Source organism: Sapajus apella, unplaced genomic scaffold (assembly GCF_009761245.1).
Source record: "Sapajus apella isolate SASKATOON/1434 unplaced genomic scaffold, GSC_monkey_1.0 scaffold39, whole genome shotgun sequence".
NCBI classification, from domain to species: domain Eukaryota; kingdom Metazoa; phylum Chordata; class Mammalia; order Primates; family Cebidae; genus Sapajus; species Sapajus apella.
The window spans coordinates 6,855,580-6,874,818 of record NW_022436979.1 but is presented as its reverse complement, the minus strand read 5'-3'; the positions used below and the strand labels follow the sequence as shown (position 1 = coordinate 6,874,818).

At 40.8% G+C, this 19,239-nt stretch overlaps 1 protein-coding gene across 1 annotated transcript in view; it reads right to left on the bottom strand.

Moving 5' to 3' along the window:
* Positions 1–19,239, bottom strand: part of GALNTL6 (polypeptide N-acetylgalactosaminyltransferase like 6) — a 1,261,291-nt gene that overhangs the window by 22,730 nt on the left and 1,219,322 nt on the right. The window contains exon 11 of the mRNA XM_032298886.1: positions 9,652–9,768. Coding sequence (XP_032154777.1) covers positions 9,652–9,768 — 117 coding nt within the window. The remainder of the gene's footprint in view (positions 1–9,651; positions 9,769–19,239) is intronic.

Sequence of the window (19,239 nt, the reverse complement as noted above, 5' to 3'; positions counted from 1 at the left end):
CACACACACACACACACACACACACACACACACACACACACACACACCCTTCCCTTGGCTCCAATATAAACAGACGTTTCATGAAATATTATTTACCTTTATTGAGTTAAACTGACTCTGGTATTCCATCTCAATCTAAAATCTCACAACCTTTTCACATGAACCTTAGAGAATAACATTCAAACTGTTTAACATCTTAGGAACTTGCCGCAATCTGGTCTTTGCTGTTGTTTCCACCTATGGTATTTTCCTTCAAATTTATTTTCCAGCAATGTTAAAACATTTGTAGTTCCTCACACAGACCAGGCTGTACATTTCCTTCTGTGCCTTGTTCGTGTCAATCCCTCTGGTTGGAAAGCAGACATATCACTAGTTAACCTAGGTAATGCTCATCAGTCATTCAAGATTTAGTTCTGGTGTCCACTCATCCAAGAAGCTGTCCTCTTTGAACTGCCTACTCCTTCCCATCCCTTACCTTATTTCATCATGATTGTCCATTTGTTTCCATAGCCCTCCCTAGACAGTGAGATCCCTGGTTGCAGGGCTTGAATCACTTTTACCTTTGTGTTTCCAGCACCCGGAACAGTTTAAGACATGCAATAGATCCTCGATTAAATTTCTATTGAATAAATAAAACTCATAATTATCTGTTATATGTTGAGATAACTATCCAAATAAATGAATGTCTTTTGGTCTCTCAAATGAGTTTGTACTGTTTAATTACAACAATAACAATGATACTGCTTATGTTTTGAATTTTCAACTTCGATGACTCTAGATTCAGTTACCTATTATTGGAACAGAAATTAATAGAAGTTTCCTGGCCAATAAACCTACCACTGGCTTTGATTAAATCTTTATTTTATTTAAATAGCACATTTCCCTTGTACTATAGGCCATCCAATCAATGTGGGAACAAGTGGTCTTGATTGATTTATTTCCCTCTCAGTCTCCCTCTCTCTCTCTTTGGTTTTTATACACTCAGAAGGCCAGAGCTGAAAGGGACTGTAATCACTGCTTAGTACAGTCCCTTACGAGTCAGTTGGGGAAAATCAGGCCTGCAGAAATTGAATGTCTTGCTTCTACCACACCTCAAGTGTCCCCCCCTTCTTTGGTAGATTGCCTTTTCATACTTTTTATTAAATGCATCAGTTAAGTCCAAAAGAATACCTGTGCTACAACAAACACAGGCAAATCTCTCTGTTGGACAACTTTATTCACCTATTGTAGCAATTATATCTGAGGGCATCCTTAGGTGACTTCTGTTTCCTGTTTCTGGGTATTGTAGTGCCATTATCATGCTTGGATTTGTAGCCTGATGGTTAGCCTGTCATTTTCACAGTTTCTTATGTATTATTATTACCTGTTTATTACTTTCCTTTATCCAAGGTGATACATCTTCAGAGTGTATCAATTGCTTTATTATTCTGCACCTATGATTAGGTAATTTTTTTCTCTCTTAGGTCTTTCACATGCTTCTTACTGCCATTTATCTTGTTTCAATGCCCATGTCAAACCAACCAGGCATTGACTGAGTCTTTTCATTAGGCACATTTTTCTGTGTGAAATCTTGTCAATGCAGAAACAGATAGATATTATGAAATTATATTCACTGTTTGCTTTTGGGAATGTTATTGTGACATTTATAGTTTGTCTTCACTCTTGGCCTGCTCTTTTTGACAAAAGAATTTAGATTTTGTTCAGGTTTCCTGTACAATAACCCTTGATTTTTTTTCAACCTTAAACTCCTCATTGTTAAAGTAAGTTGATGTCAGTTTCTCTGCTTTCTTCTTTTGAATGATCTTTTAAAACATAGATTTACAATGTATTAGTCCGTTCTTATGCTGCTAATAAAGACATGCCAGAGACTGGATAATTTATAAAAGAAAGGGGTTTAATTGACTCACAGTTCAGCATGGCTGGGGAGGCCTCAGGAAACTTACAATCATAGTAGAAGATAAAGTAAACACGTCCTTTTTCATATGGTGACAGCAAGGAGCAGTGCCAAGCAAAAGGGGGAAAAGCCTCTTATGAAACCACCAGATATCATGAGAATGCACTCATCATGAGAACAGCTCCCACGATCAAATTACCTCCCACTGGGCCCCTTCCACAACATGTGGAGATTATGGGAACTACAACTCCAGATGAGATTTGGAGGGGGACACAGCCAAACCATATCATTCTGCCCCTGGCCCCTCCCAAATCTCATGTCCTCCCATTTCAAAACACAATCACGCCCTTCAAATAGTACCCCAGAGTCTTAACTCACTCCAGCATTAACCCAAAAGTCTAAGTCTCATCTGAGACAAGGCAAAGTACCTTCTGCCTATGATCCTGTAAAATCAAAAGCAAGTTGGTTACTTCCTAGATACAATGTGGGTACAGGCATTGGGTAAATACAGCCATTCCAAATGGGAGAAATTGCCCAAAACAAAGCCATGAAAGTGTGAAATCTAATAGGGAAGTCATTAAACCTTAAAGTTCCAAAATGATCTCCTTTGACTTAATGTCTCACATCTAGGTTGCACTGATGCAAGAGGTGGGCTTCCATGCCCTTGGACAGCTCTGCCCCTGTGGCTTTACAAGGTACAGTCCCCTCCTGGCTGCCTTCACAGTCTGGCATTGAGTGTCTGCAGCTTTTCCAGGAGCACAGTGCAAGCTGCAAGCTGTCAGCAGGTCTACCATACTGGGATCTGGAGGATGGTGGCTCTCTTCTCACAGCTCCACTATGTAGTGCCCCAGTGGGGACTCTGTGGGGTCTCCAACCCCACATTTCCCTTCTGCACTGCCTAGCAGAGGTTCTCCATGAGGGCCCCTCTCCATGAGCACACCTCTGCCTGGACATCCAGGTGTTTCCATACATCCTCTGAAATCTAGGTGGAGGTTCCCCAACCTCAATTCTTGACTTCTGTGTACCCGCAGGCCCAACACTACATGGAAGCTGCCAAGGCTTGGGGCTTGCACCCTCTGAATCCATGGCCTGAGCTGTACCTTGGCCCCTTTTAGTCATGCTGGAGCTTAAGCAGCTGGGACACGGGGCACCATGTCCTGAGGCCACTTTCTGCAGCAGGCTGGAATTTCTTCCCAGAAAAAAAAATTTTCTTTTCTCATCTTTTGGCTGCATACTTTCCAACTTTTATGTTTGCTTCCTCTCGAATGCTTTGCCATTTAGAGATTTCTTCTGCCACATACTGTAAATCATCACTTTCAAGTTCAAAGTTCCACTGATCTGTGGGGCAGGGGCAAAATGTCACCAGTCTCTTTGCATAACAAGAGTGACCTTTACCCCAGTTCCCAACAAGTTCCTCATCTCCATCTGAGAACATCTCAGCCTGGACTTCATTGTCCTAATCATTATCAGCATTTTGGTCAAAGTCATTCAACAAATCTCTAGGAAGCTCCAAACTTTCCCACATTTTCCTGTCTTCTTCTGAGCCTTCCCAACTGTTTCAACCTCTGTCTGTTACCCAGTTCCAATGTGGCTGCCACATTTTTGGGTATCCTTATAGCGGCACCCTACCCTACCAGTACCAGTTTACTATATTAATCTGCTCTCATGCTGCTAATAAAGACACACCTGTATGTCTTTGTTATAAATAAATTATAAAGGGTGGATTATAAAGGAGAGAGGGTTAATTGATTCACAGTTCAGCTGGCTACGAAGACTTCAGGAAACTTACAGTCATGGCAGAAGGGGGAGCAAACACGCCCTCCTTCACATGGCAGCAGCAGGGAGCAGGGCCAAACAAAAGGGTAAAATCCCCTTATAGAACCATCAGATCTCGTGAGAATTCAGTCATTACCAGGAGAACAGCATGAGGGTAACCACCCCATGATTAAATTATCTCCCACCGGCTCCCTCCCATGACACATGGGGATTATGGGAACTACAATTGAAGATGAGACTTGGGGACACAACCAAACCATATCACAATGTTAATTCTTACATCTTTACTTTAATATTAATGTGATATATGTAATGTTGCCTGGTTCTCTTTGTATTATATGAGTATGGTCACTGGATTTGGTACTGCAAGCACACCTATCATCGCTTGCTCTTGCTACCTGGATTGAGACAACAGAAACTATTTTTCTCTGTCTGTGGATTGTGATATTTTATTTCATCATTACGAGGTTTGCAGAAACCTGAGATACAGCATGTTCCTCCCTGCAGTTTGCACCCATCAGTATGCTTTGTCTTGATAGTGACACTCTATTTTCCCAAAGAGGGAAAAGAGTCTGTCCGCTGGATGCACGCATCAACTTGCTTCTGTCTTTGTTTGTGAATCTTCCCTCAGGTCCTGGAAAGGGAGCCAGTGTTTGCTGCCTCGGGAGGATTAAAGCCTGGCTGCAACATTTGTTCCTCAGCATGACATCAGAGCCTGCTGCTGGGCCTGTGGAGGGGGAACAGTCAAACTAGGCCAAGAGGGCTCCTCCTCCTCCCTGCTCCTCTCCCTTGGACTCAAGGGGAGCTGGGGAGTGTTCTTTCCAGACCTTATAGTCTTATTAGGATCTATTTTTGTGTTTCTTTCTTGATCCCCAAAGGAAGCATAACGCTACCATGATATCAAACAGCTATGCAGATCACCCTAGCAAAATGAATCATACATTTGCTTCCTTCACAGAAACAGTCACCACCAGTGTTCTGCAGCAGAAGGCATTTTCTTATACAGGTTCTTCAATTGACTGTTTTATTTCCCATGTAACAATTTTGTTTATTCACTTTTTAAAAATTGTTGCCACTTTTTTCTTTTGAAATTCTAGAGCATTTCAACTCTAACAAGTCTCCTTTTGTGTTCTTTGAATGCTTTTGAATTAAAAAGAAAACCCATAATTTTCATGTTCTGATATGCTTTCCTCATGCAGGAATTTTAATCTAAATGTGGAAGAGTGATTCCTAATTTTTATAAGTCACTGAGTAATATATTGAATAAAGCTTACAGTTAATTACTGGCAAATGAAACAGCTTGTAATGTTTAACCTCCAAGTCAATATATGGCAGTATTTCAAATATGATGAATTTTTCACCACTTATCAACCGTAGTCAATCCTACTGTAGCTTCATTTTTAGGATCTCTAGAGACAGGAAGTCTTTTCAAAGAGCTATATTAAGCTGGTTTTTCTGTTTTGCCTATGTAGTTTTCTGCTTGTCTAGTGCTGCTCTCTGGTGACCATTTCTTGAATTACAGGCCATAGATTTTTGCAGTTTAGCCTGGGGGTGGGTGGTGGAGGGTGCGGGGGCGTGGAGCGGGTTGCGGGGAATGAACCAACAATTTTTTCCATGTTCAGCTGTCAAATAAAATCCGCAGGCCAGAGCAGATTTTATTCTAGAGCATTGCCGGATAGAGATACTAAACCCAGTTCAGGCATTTTTAGGCCTCCTTTATATGCACCAGCTGGCCACATGTGTTTCTTGGTTGGGCTGAATAGAGATGGTAGAGAGGAGTTTAGTCCAAGAAATGAAGTTTTTCCTGATGGCTTGCTCCTTTTTCTTGTTGAAAAAGTCCTTTTCCACTCTAGATGCCGGTCTTTCCTACAGTTTCTAAACCTTCTCTCTTGCTCCCAGGCTGAAGTCAGAATTGCTCGTTGGAATTAACAGTCCAGCACTACTCCTCAGGTGCCTGGTAACATTCTTCATGGTGCTTATAGAAACAGACAGAGGAAGGAGGAGGCAAATAATTTTTCGCTCATATTTAATACCTATCAATAAATCCTGGAGTCACAGAGCCTTCTTTAAAACCCATCTGGTTTTACATACACACACACACACACACACACACACACATATTATAATATATATATAATATACACACACATACATATACATACATACACACACATATATGTGTATGTGTATGTATGGCTGTATACACACATATGTATGTGTGTGTGTGTGTATATATATATATATTTTTAGATGGAGTCTCTGTCACCCAGACTGGAGTGCAATGGCACGATCTTGGCTCACTGCAGCCTTTGCCTCCCAGGTTCAAATGATTCCCTGCCTCAGCCTCCTGAGTAGCTGGGACTACAGGCATGTGCCAGCATGCCTGGCTAAGTTTTGTATTTTTACTAGAGACTGGATTTTGACATGTTAGCCAGGCTAGTCTTGATCTCCTGACCTCAAGTGATCCACCTGCCTCACCCTCCCAAAGCGCTGAGATTATAGGCACAAGACACCGTGCCCAGGCCTGCAGGGTATATTTGAGTGAGTAGTAACTAGTATTTGCTGACTATGCTGGGAACAGATAATTGAAGCCAAAGTCCCAGCTGCCTTGGACCTGAGAGAGGTTTCTAATTTGGTGTTAGCATAAAGGGATTTGTGGGTGTTTGAGAGAAGGAAGGCAGGAGGGAGAGGATATTGCTCTGCACCTGGTGCCTGTGCAAGATGCTGCTGCAAGGTTTATTCTCCTAACCACCCTGTCCAAGATGGAAGAACTACGGCCTAGAAAGATTTAACAATTTCACAAGGCCACACAGTTTAAACTAAAATCCAGGTTGGCCTGGCTACAAGGCCCACAGTCCTTCCAGAATACCATGAGGCTGTGAGGAGAGGGTTCAAAGGTCAGATCAGTGGCTAGAGGAGAGGCACTGTGGATGGACTGAATGACTCTGGACTGCGTTGTGGACTTGGTCTGTGGCTGTTTCCCTCACATCGTGATGCTCTGCATTGTAAAGTGTGGTAGATGTGGGGCAGGGAGGGGCAGGGAGGTGGAGCGAGGGAAGTGAATCTCAGCACATCTGAACAACTGTTCAATGTCCTGCGCTGGGCATGGTGGACCTGCTCCAGTTTAATGTACAAGATGAACACTGGAGGAACACAGGAGGCAGTAATGCGTTACTGGGAACTGCTTGCTTACCTTTTTGCTTTTCATAAAAGGTGAATATGATGAGTACATAAATATCTGCTATGATGTTTTCTATAGCTTTCTATTGAAGTAGTTCTTTTTTAAATTTTGAGATGGAGTTTTGGTCTTGTTGCCCAGGCTGGAGTGCAATGGCACAATCTCGGCTCACTACAACCTCTGCCTCCTGGGTTCAAGCGATTCTTCTGCCTCAGCCTCCCGATTAGCTGGGATTAGAGGTATGTGCCACCATACCTGGCTAGTTTGTATATTTAGTAGAGACAGGGTTTCTCCATGTTGGTCAGGCTGGTCTCGAACTCCCAACCTCAGGTGATCTGTCTGCTTCAGCCTCCCAAAGTGCTGGGATTATAGGTGTGAGCCACTGTGCCCAACCTGAAATAGTTCTTAATTTAAAATGAAAACAGTGAAAAGGGTTAGGTGAGCTGAGTGGTATGCACCTGTGGTCCCAGCTACTCAGGCTGCTGAGGCAGGAGTATCGCTTCAGCCCAGGAGTTTGAGGCTGCAGTGAGCATTGATCATATCACTGAACTCCAGCCTGGGTGACAGAGCAAGACGCCATCTCTAAAATATAAAAAACAAAAACACTAAAAGAGAGCAAAGACAATTTTACCCATTATTTTTTCTCTTTCGTAGGTGACACAGTATCAGGAAAGCTGCTTGCAAGGACTTCCAAATTTCTAAGTGGGTTAGAAATCACACACACTTAAACTGAGTTGCATTGATATGTTTTTCGATTAAAAGCAATACAGCCTTACATAGAACAGAATAGTGAACCCAGAAACAAATCCCAACCCTACAGTGAACTCACTTTCAACAAAGGTGCAAAGAATGTACACTGAGGAAAAGTCAGTTTTATTAATAAATGGTGCTGGGAAAACTGGATATTCATATGCAGAAGAAGGAAACTAGACCACTATCTCTTGTCATATACAAAAATCAAATTAAAATTGATTAAAGATTTAAATCTAAGACCTCAAACTATATAACTCCTGCAAGAAAACGTGGAGGAAACTCTTGGGCCATTGATCTGGGCAAAATTTCTTGAGTAATACCCCAAAGCACAGGCAACCAAAGCAAAAATAGACAAATGGAATCACATCAAGCTAAAAAGCTTCTGCACAGCAAAGGAAACGATCAACAAAGTGAAGAGACAATCCATAGAATGGGAAAAAATATTTGCAAACTACCCATCTGACAAGCGATTAATAACTGTAATATATAAGGAGCTCAAACAACTCTTAAAAAATGGGCAAGAGATTTGAATAGATATTTCTGCAAAGAAAACGTACAAATGGCAGACTGGCAGATGAAAATGTGCTAGCATCATCGATTATCAGAGAAATGCAAATCAAAACTACAATGAGATATCATATCACCCCAGTTGAAATGGCTTATATCCAAAATGCAATGACAAATGCTGTTGGGGATACAGAGCAATAGCAAACCTTATCCATTTTTGTTGGGAATGTAACTTAGTACTATTACTACAGAAAACAATTTGGAGGTCCCTCAAAAAACTAAAAATTGAGCTACCACGTGATCCAGCAATACCACTGCTGGGTATATACCCAAAAGAAAGGAAATCGATATATTGAGGAGACATCCACACTCCCATGTTTGATGCAGCACTGTTCACAATACCCAAATTTGGAAGCAACCTAAGTGTCCATCAATAGATGAATGAATAAAGAAAATGTGGTGCTATACACAATGGAGTACTATTCAGCCATAAAGAAGAATGAGATCCTGTCATTTGCAACAGCATGGATGGAACTGGAGGTTATTATGCGAAGTGAAATAAGCCAGGTATGGAAAGACAAACATTGCACATTTTCACTTATCTGTGGGATCTAAAACTCAAAACCATTGAACCCATGGAGATGATAGTAGAAGGATGGTTACTAGAGGCTGGTGAGGGGGGGGGGGGGGGGGGGCGGGGGGGCAGGTGGGAATGCTTAATGAGTACAAAAAATAGTTCAAAAGAATGAAAAAGACCTAGTATTTGATAGCACAACAGAGTGACTATAGTCAATAATAATTTAGTTGCACATTTAAAAATAACTAAAAGAATATAATTGGATTGTTTGTAAACCCAAAGGATAAATGCTTGAGGGGATGAACACCCCATTTTACATGATGTGATTATTATGCATTACATGTCTGTATCAAAACATCTCATGTACCCCATAAATATGTACACCTATCATGTACCCACACAAAAAAAGCAAAAAGAAAACCAAAAATCAAATTACAGCCTTAAAGTATTTCCCAAAGTCCACGCTGGGGTGTCGTCGCTTACATCCTTTACGTGTAAGATTAAAAACTATTACAACGCAGGAGGCCCGTGTAAAGTGATCTGTTCACGGTCAGGGGAAAAGCAAGGTTAGATAATGTCACAAACACACAACAACAGAGTCATTAAAACCATGCAATTTAGTTGGAAGTGTTCCACAGCACTCTGCAGGCTTTCTGTGCTCAACTCTCATTCTGGGAAAAGAAATAAGGTTAGAGTTGTAGTCCACATTTCTCCCATGCTTTCTCATATTTAAAGCATAACTGTGTATATTATCTGAACTGATTATCACATCTGCTCTTAGAAGAAACATAAACGGAGACTAAGTGATTCACTGAACTGCAGGGCTGGCTGGTGACACAGCAGCCTCACTCCAGGTTCCACACGCACCATCTGCACCATGCGGAGATTTGTTCCGGCTGCATGCCCCTGTGTCTGCCTCAGCCCCCCACTGGCTCCCGCTGCCCTGGCTTCCGGGAGCTGACGCACCTGTTCATGAGACCATGTTCGTTCAGAACCATCCTTGACACAGATGTCCAGCCTCAGCTCTGTTCCGGTGGCTCCATGCTTGCTGTCCACACAGAGATTTGCTGCTATGTTTCGGATCTGTAGAAAGGTGAAAGAATGTTGAGTGTAGGGCTATGTTATATTTTATCACTGGCTCCTAACAACCACAGTATAGATTAAGTAAGACCTAGATGATCTTTTTGATTACACGCATATTGAATGAGACTTTGAATTTGTGTGCAATTTATGAAGAAAAATCAGGGAATTAAATGTAACGTTGAAGCCATCTTCACAGGCTTAACAAGAATTCTGGGCAGAAATATAGTTATAATTAAGTATTAATCAGTCTGCACTCTGACCCACTTCCTTGTCACCGAAACTCTGTAGCACTAGATACTCACCATTTGGATCTCCATTTTTCCTATGCATAGGATTTCTACCATTAGAATCATATGGTTTTTGTTTAAGAATTGCTTAAGCAGATATTGAATTCCAGCAGAACAGCTGAGGGCAGCCAGTTTAAAGACCCTCACAGAGGAAACGGATCAACATGAGAATATGGTTTCTTCCTTCTGTCCCATGACCTCATCCTGCTCTCTGTGACCAATCAATGATCTCCCAACTTCAGCCTATTCCAAAGCCCTTAAAAATAAATCCTAGCCCCAAGCTCCTTGGGGGGACAGATTTGAGGTTTCCTTCCATCTCCTCATTTGGCGGCCCTATGATTAAACCTCTTTCTCTGCTGCAACCCCATATCTTGGTGTATTGACTTGCTGCACGCGTCAGGCAACAGACCTATTATGGTTACAACATGGTCCACTCTGCATGCTACAGAACACGAGATGGTTAAACAACCAAACTGCAGCTGCTTGCCGCAAAGAATGTGTTGATAATGCAATATAGGGAGCAGCCTAGAGTTCATGACTTCAGTAAAAGTGAAGACTTTCCTTTTTAGACAGTGCTTAATTTGGATTTTATTATCTTCCTGCTTCAAAGCACCTTCCACCATTATCATGCTAGCGGGAGAGAGATCCACTATGAGGTGGGTGTTGCAGATACAGTAAGTGATGGAGGGGCGTGAACCACTTATCCCTGCATGGTTCTGTGCAAAACGTGGTGACCTTTGGTTTCAATTTGACTACAGTGGTATCGGTCTATGCCTATTGTCGTAGTTTAGCATTGCTTTGGATGATAAATTAAATGTCACTCTAGAGTATTAGCAAAATAGGAAAGACAGTATTAATGCTGAAATACTATACTGTATAAAGATTCTCTACATAAAACCTGACCTTTGAAAATTTGCAGAGTGGAAAAGGATAATTCTTTACAATGATCATATTAGCACTGATATAAGGAACTCAATACTTAGAGGTAGGAAAAGTGTGGACAATAAAAAGTGTCAAAAGCTGAAACGGCAGTAGAAGTAGAGTTTGGGCAGAGACATGTCCTTTTGTCTTTTTTTTTTTTTTGAAACGGAGTCTCACTCTGTCACCCAGGCTGGAGTGCAGTGGCGCAATCTCGGCTCACTGCAACCTCCACCTCCCAGGTTCAAGCGATTCTCCTGCCTCAGCCTCCTGAATAGCAGGGATTACAGGCATGTGCCACCATGCCCAGCTACATTTCGTATTTTTAGTAGAGACGGGGTTTCACTATGTTGCTCAGGCTGGTCTTAAACTCCTGACCTCACTTGATCCACCTGCCTCATCCTCCCAAAGTGCTGGGATTACAGGTGTGAAATGCTATGCCCGGCCCTTTCCTCATATCTTCCTGCTTGAAAGTTTCACCAGTCTCCCTGAAAGTGTCAGAAGCACAGCCTGTAGCAGAGATGGATATTCTTGATAGTTTGCCACTTAGGTGTGTATGCTTACGTAAAGTCAATGATCTTACTCCTTTTTAAGCCTTTACATAGTCCTGGATTATAATAATCCCTTTAGGTCCTTTTAAGAATGGAAACAAAACCACAATGGGCCCAAGTGATCATTTTAACCAAGGTTCTTTTGCCTGGATGAGTAGATAAGGAAAGGAGTTTCTCTGCAACAGAAAAATACCCAACTGGGCCTGTTCCTACTGGGGTGGGAAATGAGGAAGAGAGAAGATTTTTATGAAATATTCAGAGTATCATGAAAGGAATGAATAATGCTGGGATAGAATGGTGGTGGTGGAGAGAGAGAGTTCCTATTTCATTTACTCTAGGAGTAGAGGTTGGGGATGCCAGTCAGGAGAGAATCAATGTGGTGGGTACTAATCTCCTTATTCAGTGACTCTGGCAACAGGTTGGGCTCATCCGCTACTGCCGGGCCTCTGCCTTCGGGGTCTCTGTCCCTGATGACAAGGTAATGTGAAATAATGCAGGGTAGAGGGGAGCAGTTCTTAACCTGGTTTTGCCTACAGATTTCTCTGAGAATCCAAGAAAAGCGATGGACATTTTTGAAACAAACAAAACTATAAGTGGATGCTTCCAAGCACTTCTGTATTGGTTTTCCTGGAATCCATTGACTTCAGATTTGAACCCCGAAATAGGAAAAAATGCCTGCCCTGACCCCTTGAAAACTAGTTGCACCCCTTCTCTTAGTGTAGGAGACCTAGAAAGACAGGGAACGAACTTGGCTGGTTGTCCGAAGGCACCCGATTTACTCTCATTTCTTTTGCCTTTACTCCACCTTCCCTGAAACAAGTACCAGGGAGGAGCTTCTCTCTGGAATTTGTGAAGCCAAGCTTAAAATGTACGATTTATAAAATCAATTTCCTGGTGTGTGATGGGATTTCTCTAGTGAAATAGAAATGCCCAGAAGGTCAAAAGTAGATTTTGCTATCACTGTCTTGAGCCTGGCACACTCTGTAAATCTCCTATTTGATCTCCTGATGTGAGTGCAGTGTGTTGGTTTTCTACAGCTGTCTATAACCTGAAAGCTGCCCGACAGAATTCTGAGCAGGCCTTTCTTTTCATTCTTGGGCCATTTAACTCGCAGACACACTCTTCTTAGAGAACCAGTATCAGTTTCTACTGAAGACAACTTCAGGGCACTATTTTTCTCTCTACTTGAGTCCAGGAGCTCTGAACACATTTGGGAAGAAAAAGCAGCTGCTTGCAGGTTCGTGGCCAGTGGGCTCCAGACAGAGAAGCTTTTTCTCCTATGTTGGCTGGCATTTGAACTTACTTGTGGAGCGACTCTGCTCCTGGAAGAGGAGGATGTGGGGAAGAAGAAAACATACCCAAGCCAGGGACACTGAGTGACAAGTCTGCCAAATCAGCCTGTGCCTATTGGAGAGCCTCTATTTGTTTTTAAATGTTATGAGCTCAAACGGCCTCTGGCAGGGATGGAGGATGTCATTTTCTAAACTCTTGAATATTCTAAATTCTCACTCAAGTGGCATCTGTGTAGACAATGGGATAAACTGCTTTGGAAGCCAAATTTCAGGTTTCAAAGGCTTAATTGTCCACATCTGTGTAAATTGCAGCAAAAAGTTGTGCCAGAGGGGAAATACTGCGAGTTCACTACTGGATAAGGTAGGCAGCTGGATATGAGATTAATATCCTGCTCTTCCCCAGGATTCGTATCCAGCCATTCCCGCTTGCTTCTCTTCTTTCCTGTCCACCCGCCTCTCTCCAGCATATATTCAGATTATCTCATGTTGCTCACAAACTCAACTCCATTGAAATAAACAGGTGAATAAAATTCTAATAAAACTGATTCTAACATTGTTTATTCACATTACTAAAATTAAAAAAAATGTAGACAAGAATACTTAGGATGATTGACATTTTTTCAACATGGGCTCTGTACCTCCGGCTGAAGGTGAAGCAGTTCACGCACACACACATGTCCAAACCTAGGACACTGGCTATTAAACAGGTCTATCACAGAATCAATCATTTTCAGGCCTTATGCCTTTGATGCCCAACTTCAGGGCACAACATAATTGAAATTGTGTCAAGCAATCTTGAGAGATACTGAACAGGATTAGAAAATGAGGCGGTGCTTGGCTAGGAATGGGTGGGAAGGAGAACAATGAGGAAAAGGGGAAACAATGTGTGATGGGATTACAGAGATAATCTCCTTTTGGGCAAGGATCAGGAATAGGTCTGGCAGAGAGTAAAGAAGCAGGCTCAGCTTTAATATTGTCACCCCCAACCCCAACACAGGAAGTTTTTATCAGAGAGGTACAAGAGAAAGGGAATGCAGCATAAATGTCAAGGTGACTAGTAGGTGTGGGGTAGGTAATTCAATTGGCTGTTAGAGAGGGTTAGCTTAAAAATGAGCCAGCATGGTCTGCTAATTTCTCCTGATAGCATTAGGTCTTTTAAGTAACAAGTGGTGGGTTCATTACTCATTCAACAATATTTGCTAGGTACCTGCTATGTCCCAGGCACTATGCCAGAAACTGGATATATAGCAAAAAATAAAAAAGAACCAGTTTTCTCCTTTGTGTACCTGATGGTCTAGTGAGGACATCAGAGAGGACATGAATGGAAGAAAAGCTGGCGACTTCCAATATTTCTGGCTGTGAATTTTTAACATGGCAATAAAAATTAAGATACTCCTTTTTATGGACTATAGTAGATTTTATTTTATTTTATTTTTCTATTTATTTAGATGGAGTTTCATTCTTGTTGCCCAGGCTGGAGCGCAATGGCTCAATCTCTGCTCACTGCAAACTCCACCTCCTGGGTTCAAGCAATTCTCCTGCCTCAGCCTTCCAAGATAGCTAGGATTACCGTCATGCACCACCACTGCCGGCTAATTTTGTATTTTTAGTTGAGACAGGGTTTCAGTAGAGACTGGCCAATTTTGTATTGTTAGTAGAGGCAGGCCTGTCTTGAACTCCTGACCTCAGGTGGTCCACCGCCGTGGCCTGCAAAAGTGCTGGGATTATAGGCGTGAGCCACTGTGCCCAGCCTATGGACTATAGTTGATTTTGGAATGGAAATTTATATGCAGAGCTGGAAAGACAGACGACACTAGGATAACACAAAAAGAGAACCGAATGGAGACTGAGCAGGTCCAGGTTCTGCTCATGAGCTACAAAAGGTACAAATGAGGTTCCCTATTACCTCATTTTTTTTCAAGAGAGAGTGTCTTCCTCTGTTGCCAAGGCTAGAGCGCAGTGGTGTGTTCACAGCTCACAGCTCGCTGCAGCCTTTAACTCTTGGGCTCAAGCGATCCTCCCACTTCAGCCTCCTGACCATTTTAAAGCTCAGTTCATCCACTTACAGAAGGTCAACATTCTATACTGAAAGTGCTTCTGAATGAAAGGCACTTTGTGGTTAGAAATTCAAAGACTAAGAAAAACTGGCTTCTGTTCTCAAGGATCCCACAATCATATCAGGGAGACATTACTCTGAAGACATCTTTTTAAGAGACTAAATGCTAAGTGAGGAAATGATCATTCTGAGTGAGATGGCTTGGAGTACTTGATAAGATGAATCACACTGGAAGGGGCCCTGGAGGATGAGTAGAATTGAATGTACACAGTAAAGGGACAGAAGGACACTATTTTTTGTAGGAATCAGAAATGAACACAGATATTGAAGTTTGACAGTGGACGTCATTATTTTAAGGAATGGCAGATTCCTAAAAGAATTTACAAACCTTATGTTGAGCCATGATATAGCCGTGATATAGCATGGTTCAACATAAGGTTTGTAAAATGAGAACGATCATTCCTCAGAGGACAGTTGTGAGGATTAAACTGATGCATGCAAAGTGCCTGGCACAGTGTTTGTACATCGCAAGTGGTCAGTAAATGTTAGCTGCTGTTTATTTGTTTGTCAATTTTTTTGGCCGAACCATCTGTGATGGTAAATGGGGTGCTACTATGGTCAGATCACGTTTCTATTAGATCATGGGATCACGCACAGCACTTAACGTTGAAGGAGACCGCAGCTGAACAAGCCTTGGTCCAGCATGGCAGGCCTATTCTTCAGTCTGTATCGCCAGTTAATCTTGACAATGCCTTACACAGCTTCCCAGGATTTCAATCTGGCAATCTGAGCGTCACATCTAACACACCTAACTCCCTACCCCTCAGTGAATGAACAATTTCTGCTGATTCTAGTCCTAGGTACCAAATGTCCCACTCCTTCCCTCTCCATTCCAGTCTCCTAGGCCCTTGACATCTTCTCATGAGCTTTTAAAAAAAATTGTGATTAAAATATCCATAATATAAAATTTATGATTTTAACAATTTTTAAGAGTTCAATTCACTAGCATTAAGTACATTCAAAATGTTGTGTAACCATCACCATGATATATTTCCAAAATGTTGTATCATTCAAAACAGCAGCCATTAATCATTAAGCAATAACTCCCTACTTCCCCTTCTCCCCAACCCCTGGTAATGTCTAGTCTACTGACTATAAATAATATTTTGTAAACCTCATATAAGTGGAACCATACCATGTTTACCCTTTTGTGTCTGGTTTATTTAACTTAACATTGTAGCATTTATCAGAACTTCGTTCCCCTTTAAGGCCAATATTCACATATATTTATATAAATACACACACACACACACACACACACACACACACACACCAAATTTGTATCCATTCATCTCTTGATGAATACTTGCACTGTTTCAATTTTTTTTGAGATGGAGTCTTGTTGTGTCCCCAGACTGGAGTGCAATGGCACAATCTCAGCTTAGGAGGCTATCTCCACCTCCTGGGTTCAAGCGATTCCCCTTTCCCCTGCCTCACCCTCCTGAATAGCTGGGATTATAGGCATGCACCACCATGCCTAGCTAATTTTTTGTATTTTAGTAGAGATGAGGTTTCACTATATTGGCCAGGATGGTCTCGATCTCCTGACCTCGTGATCCACCCCACTTTGGCCTCCCAAAGTGCTGGGATTACAGGCGTGAGCCACCGTGCCCAACCTCTTTCTACTTTTTGGCTACTGTGAATAATACTTCTGTGAACACTGGCATGTAAATATCTTTCATATTCTTGTTTTCAATTATTTTGGCTATATACCTAGGAATGAAATTGCTGGGTCATAAGGTAATTCTATGTTTAACTTTTTGAGGAACCAGAAAACTGCTTTCCACAGTAGCTGAACCATTTTACATTTCCACAAGCAATGTACAATGGTTCCAGTTGCTTCATATTTTTGTCACCACTTGTAGTTTTTTTGGTTTATGTAACAGCCATCCTAGTGGATGTAAAATAATATCTCATTGTGGTTTTGATTTTCTTTTCCCTAATGACTAATGATGTTGAAAACCTTTTCATTTGCTTATCAAGCATTTGTATAGTTTGGAGAAATGCCTATTCAGGTTCTTTGCCCTATGTCTGAGTGGAGTCATTTGTGGTTTTATTTTTGAGTTTAAGGAGTTTTAAGAAAATATATTCTAGATATTAATCCGTTATCAGATATATGACTTGTAAATATTTTATCCTATTCAGTGGGTTGGCTTTTCAATTCTGTCAGTTGTGACTTTGATGCACAAGTTTTAATTTTGATGATTTTGAGATTTTCCCCTATGTTTTATTCTGAGTTCTATAGTTTTAGCTCTTATGTTTAAATCTTTGATCCATTTAGAATTAAATTTTGTGTATGGTGTAAAGTACAGTTTACAACCTCATTCTTTTGCACATAGATGTATTAGTTTGCTAGGGCTGCCGTAGGAAAGGACCACGAACTGGGTGGATAAACTACAGAAATTTATTGTCTGACAGTTCTGGAGGCTAAAAGACCAAGATCAAGGTGTTCGCAGGTTGGTTCCTTCTGAGGGTTGTGAAAAAGAGCACGTAATATGCTTCTCTCCTAGCTTCTGGTGCTTTGTGGCAATCTTTATTGTTCCTTGACTTGCTAAGAGATTATGCTAATTTCCGCTTTTATGTTCACATGATGTTCTGTTTGTGTGTGTGCTGGTGTCCAAATTTCCCCTTTTTATAAACGCATCAATCATATTAGATTGGGAGCCCACCCTACATAGAATAATCTCATCTTAAGTAATGATATGTGCAATAACTTGATTTACAAATAAGGTTACATTCTGAGGTACCAAGGATTAGGATTTCAACATATACATTTTCGGGGGACATAATTCAATTCATTAGTAGTGTATACCCAGTTTTCCCAGCATCATTTGTTGAACAGATAGTCCATTCCTTATTGAGTGATATTGATACCCTTGTCAAAAATCAATTAACCTTATATGTGATGGCTTATTTCTTGGCAATCTGTTCTATTCCATCGGTCCATATGTCTATCTTTATGCCTGTAGCACACATTTTTTGGATTACTGTAGCTTTGTATTAAGTTTTGAAGTTAGTAAATGTGGGTTCTCTAACTTTGTTTTTCTTGTTCAAGATTGTTTTCATTATTCAGGGTCTTTTGAGGTTCCATATAAATTTTAGGATGGGTTTTTCTATTTTCATAAAATGTTCCATTCGGATTTTGATAGAGAGTTCATTTAATCTGTAGATCACTTTGAGTAGTATCACCATTTAACAATAGGTTTTAAAATCCATGAACATGGGATATCTTTCCATTTATTTAGATAAGCAATTTCTCTCAGTAAAGTTTTGTAGTTTTTTTTATGAGTCTTTTGCTCATTTGTTAAATGTATTTCTATTCTTATTTATTTTTAGAGAGACACATAATGTAGCAGTTAAAAGCACATATTCTGAAGTTAGACTGCCCAGAGTTTGATTTTACTATTTACTAGAGCTGTATGACATTAGGGAAGTTACTTAACTAATTTTTGCCTCAGTTTTTTTTTCCTTAAAATTAAGGATAACACTTCACAAATTTGATGTGAGTATTAAGTGAGGTTATACATATATCTGTTTTTTAGTGTGTGGACCATATTAAGTGCTCAATAGACGTTAATGTTTCTTAGTAGTAGTAGCAGTAGCATCAGGATGTAGTAAGAAATGAGACTGGAGCAGTGTATTGGTGTCATTTTGTGAAGAGTCTTAAATACCTAGATAACGGATTTAGACCTTGTTCTGTCGGCAAATAGAGCATTAGAAAAACTTGTTTTAGATGGTAAATTCTGGTGATTATGAGAAAGACAGGTGGAGAGTTATGTAATTGTCATAATGGGTACTAGTTCTAATTGGCAATGAGAATCTGAGCTAGTGATAGAATATATCCAATAATATACATACATATATATATATATATATCTCCAAATAATATATATATTCAAAAGAAGATAAGATATTTGTAATTTTAAATAAAAATTACAGGTCTTGACAACTGTTTCCATGAGTATAATGAAGAAGGCATGCTGAGTTAGGGGTGTCTTTGTGATATCTATATATAGACACCCAGAAGTCTGAAATTTAGAAGATAGGTCAGGGTAATAAATGCATATTTGGATATATGCTGTTATATAGTGCTGTAGTTACTAATATTTTGCCTTTCAACTTCAAATCCTTTTTTGCCTTACTTTGTGATTCTCAAGATGGACCCTGTAGACATTTCTTTGTTGATGGACACAATTTTAGGCTATGCCAATAGAGGGTGCTGGAAGGACACTGGAAGGGCTGAGCAAGAGGAAGGGTCTTTCTGTGTGTGTGTGTGTGTGTGTGTGTGTGTGTGTGTGTGTGTGTGT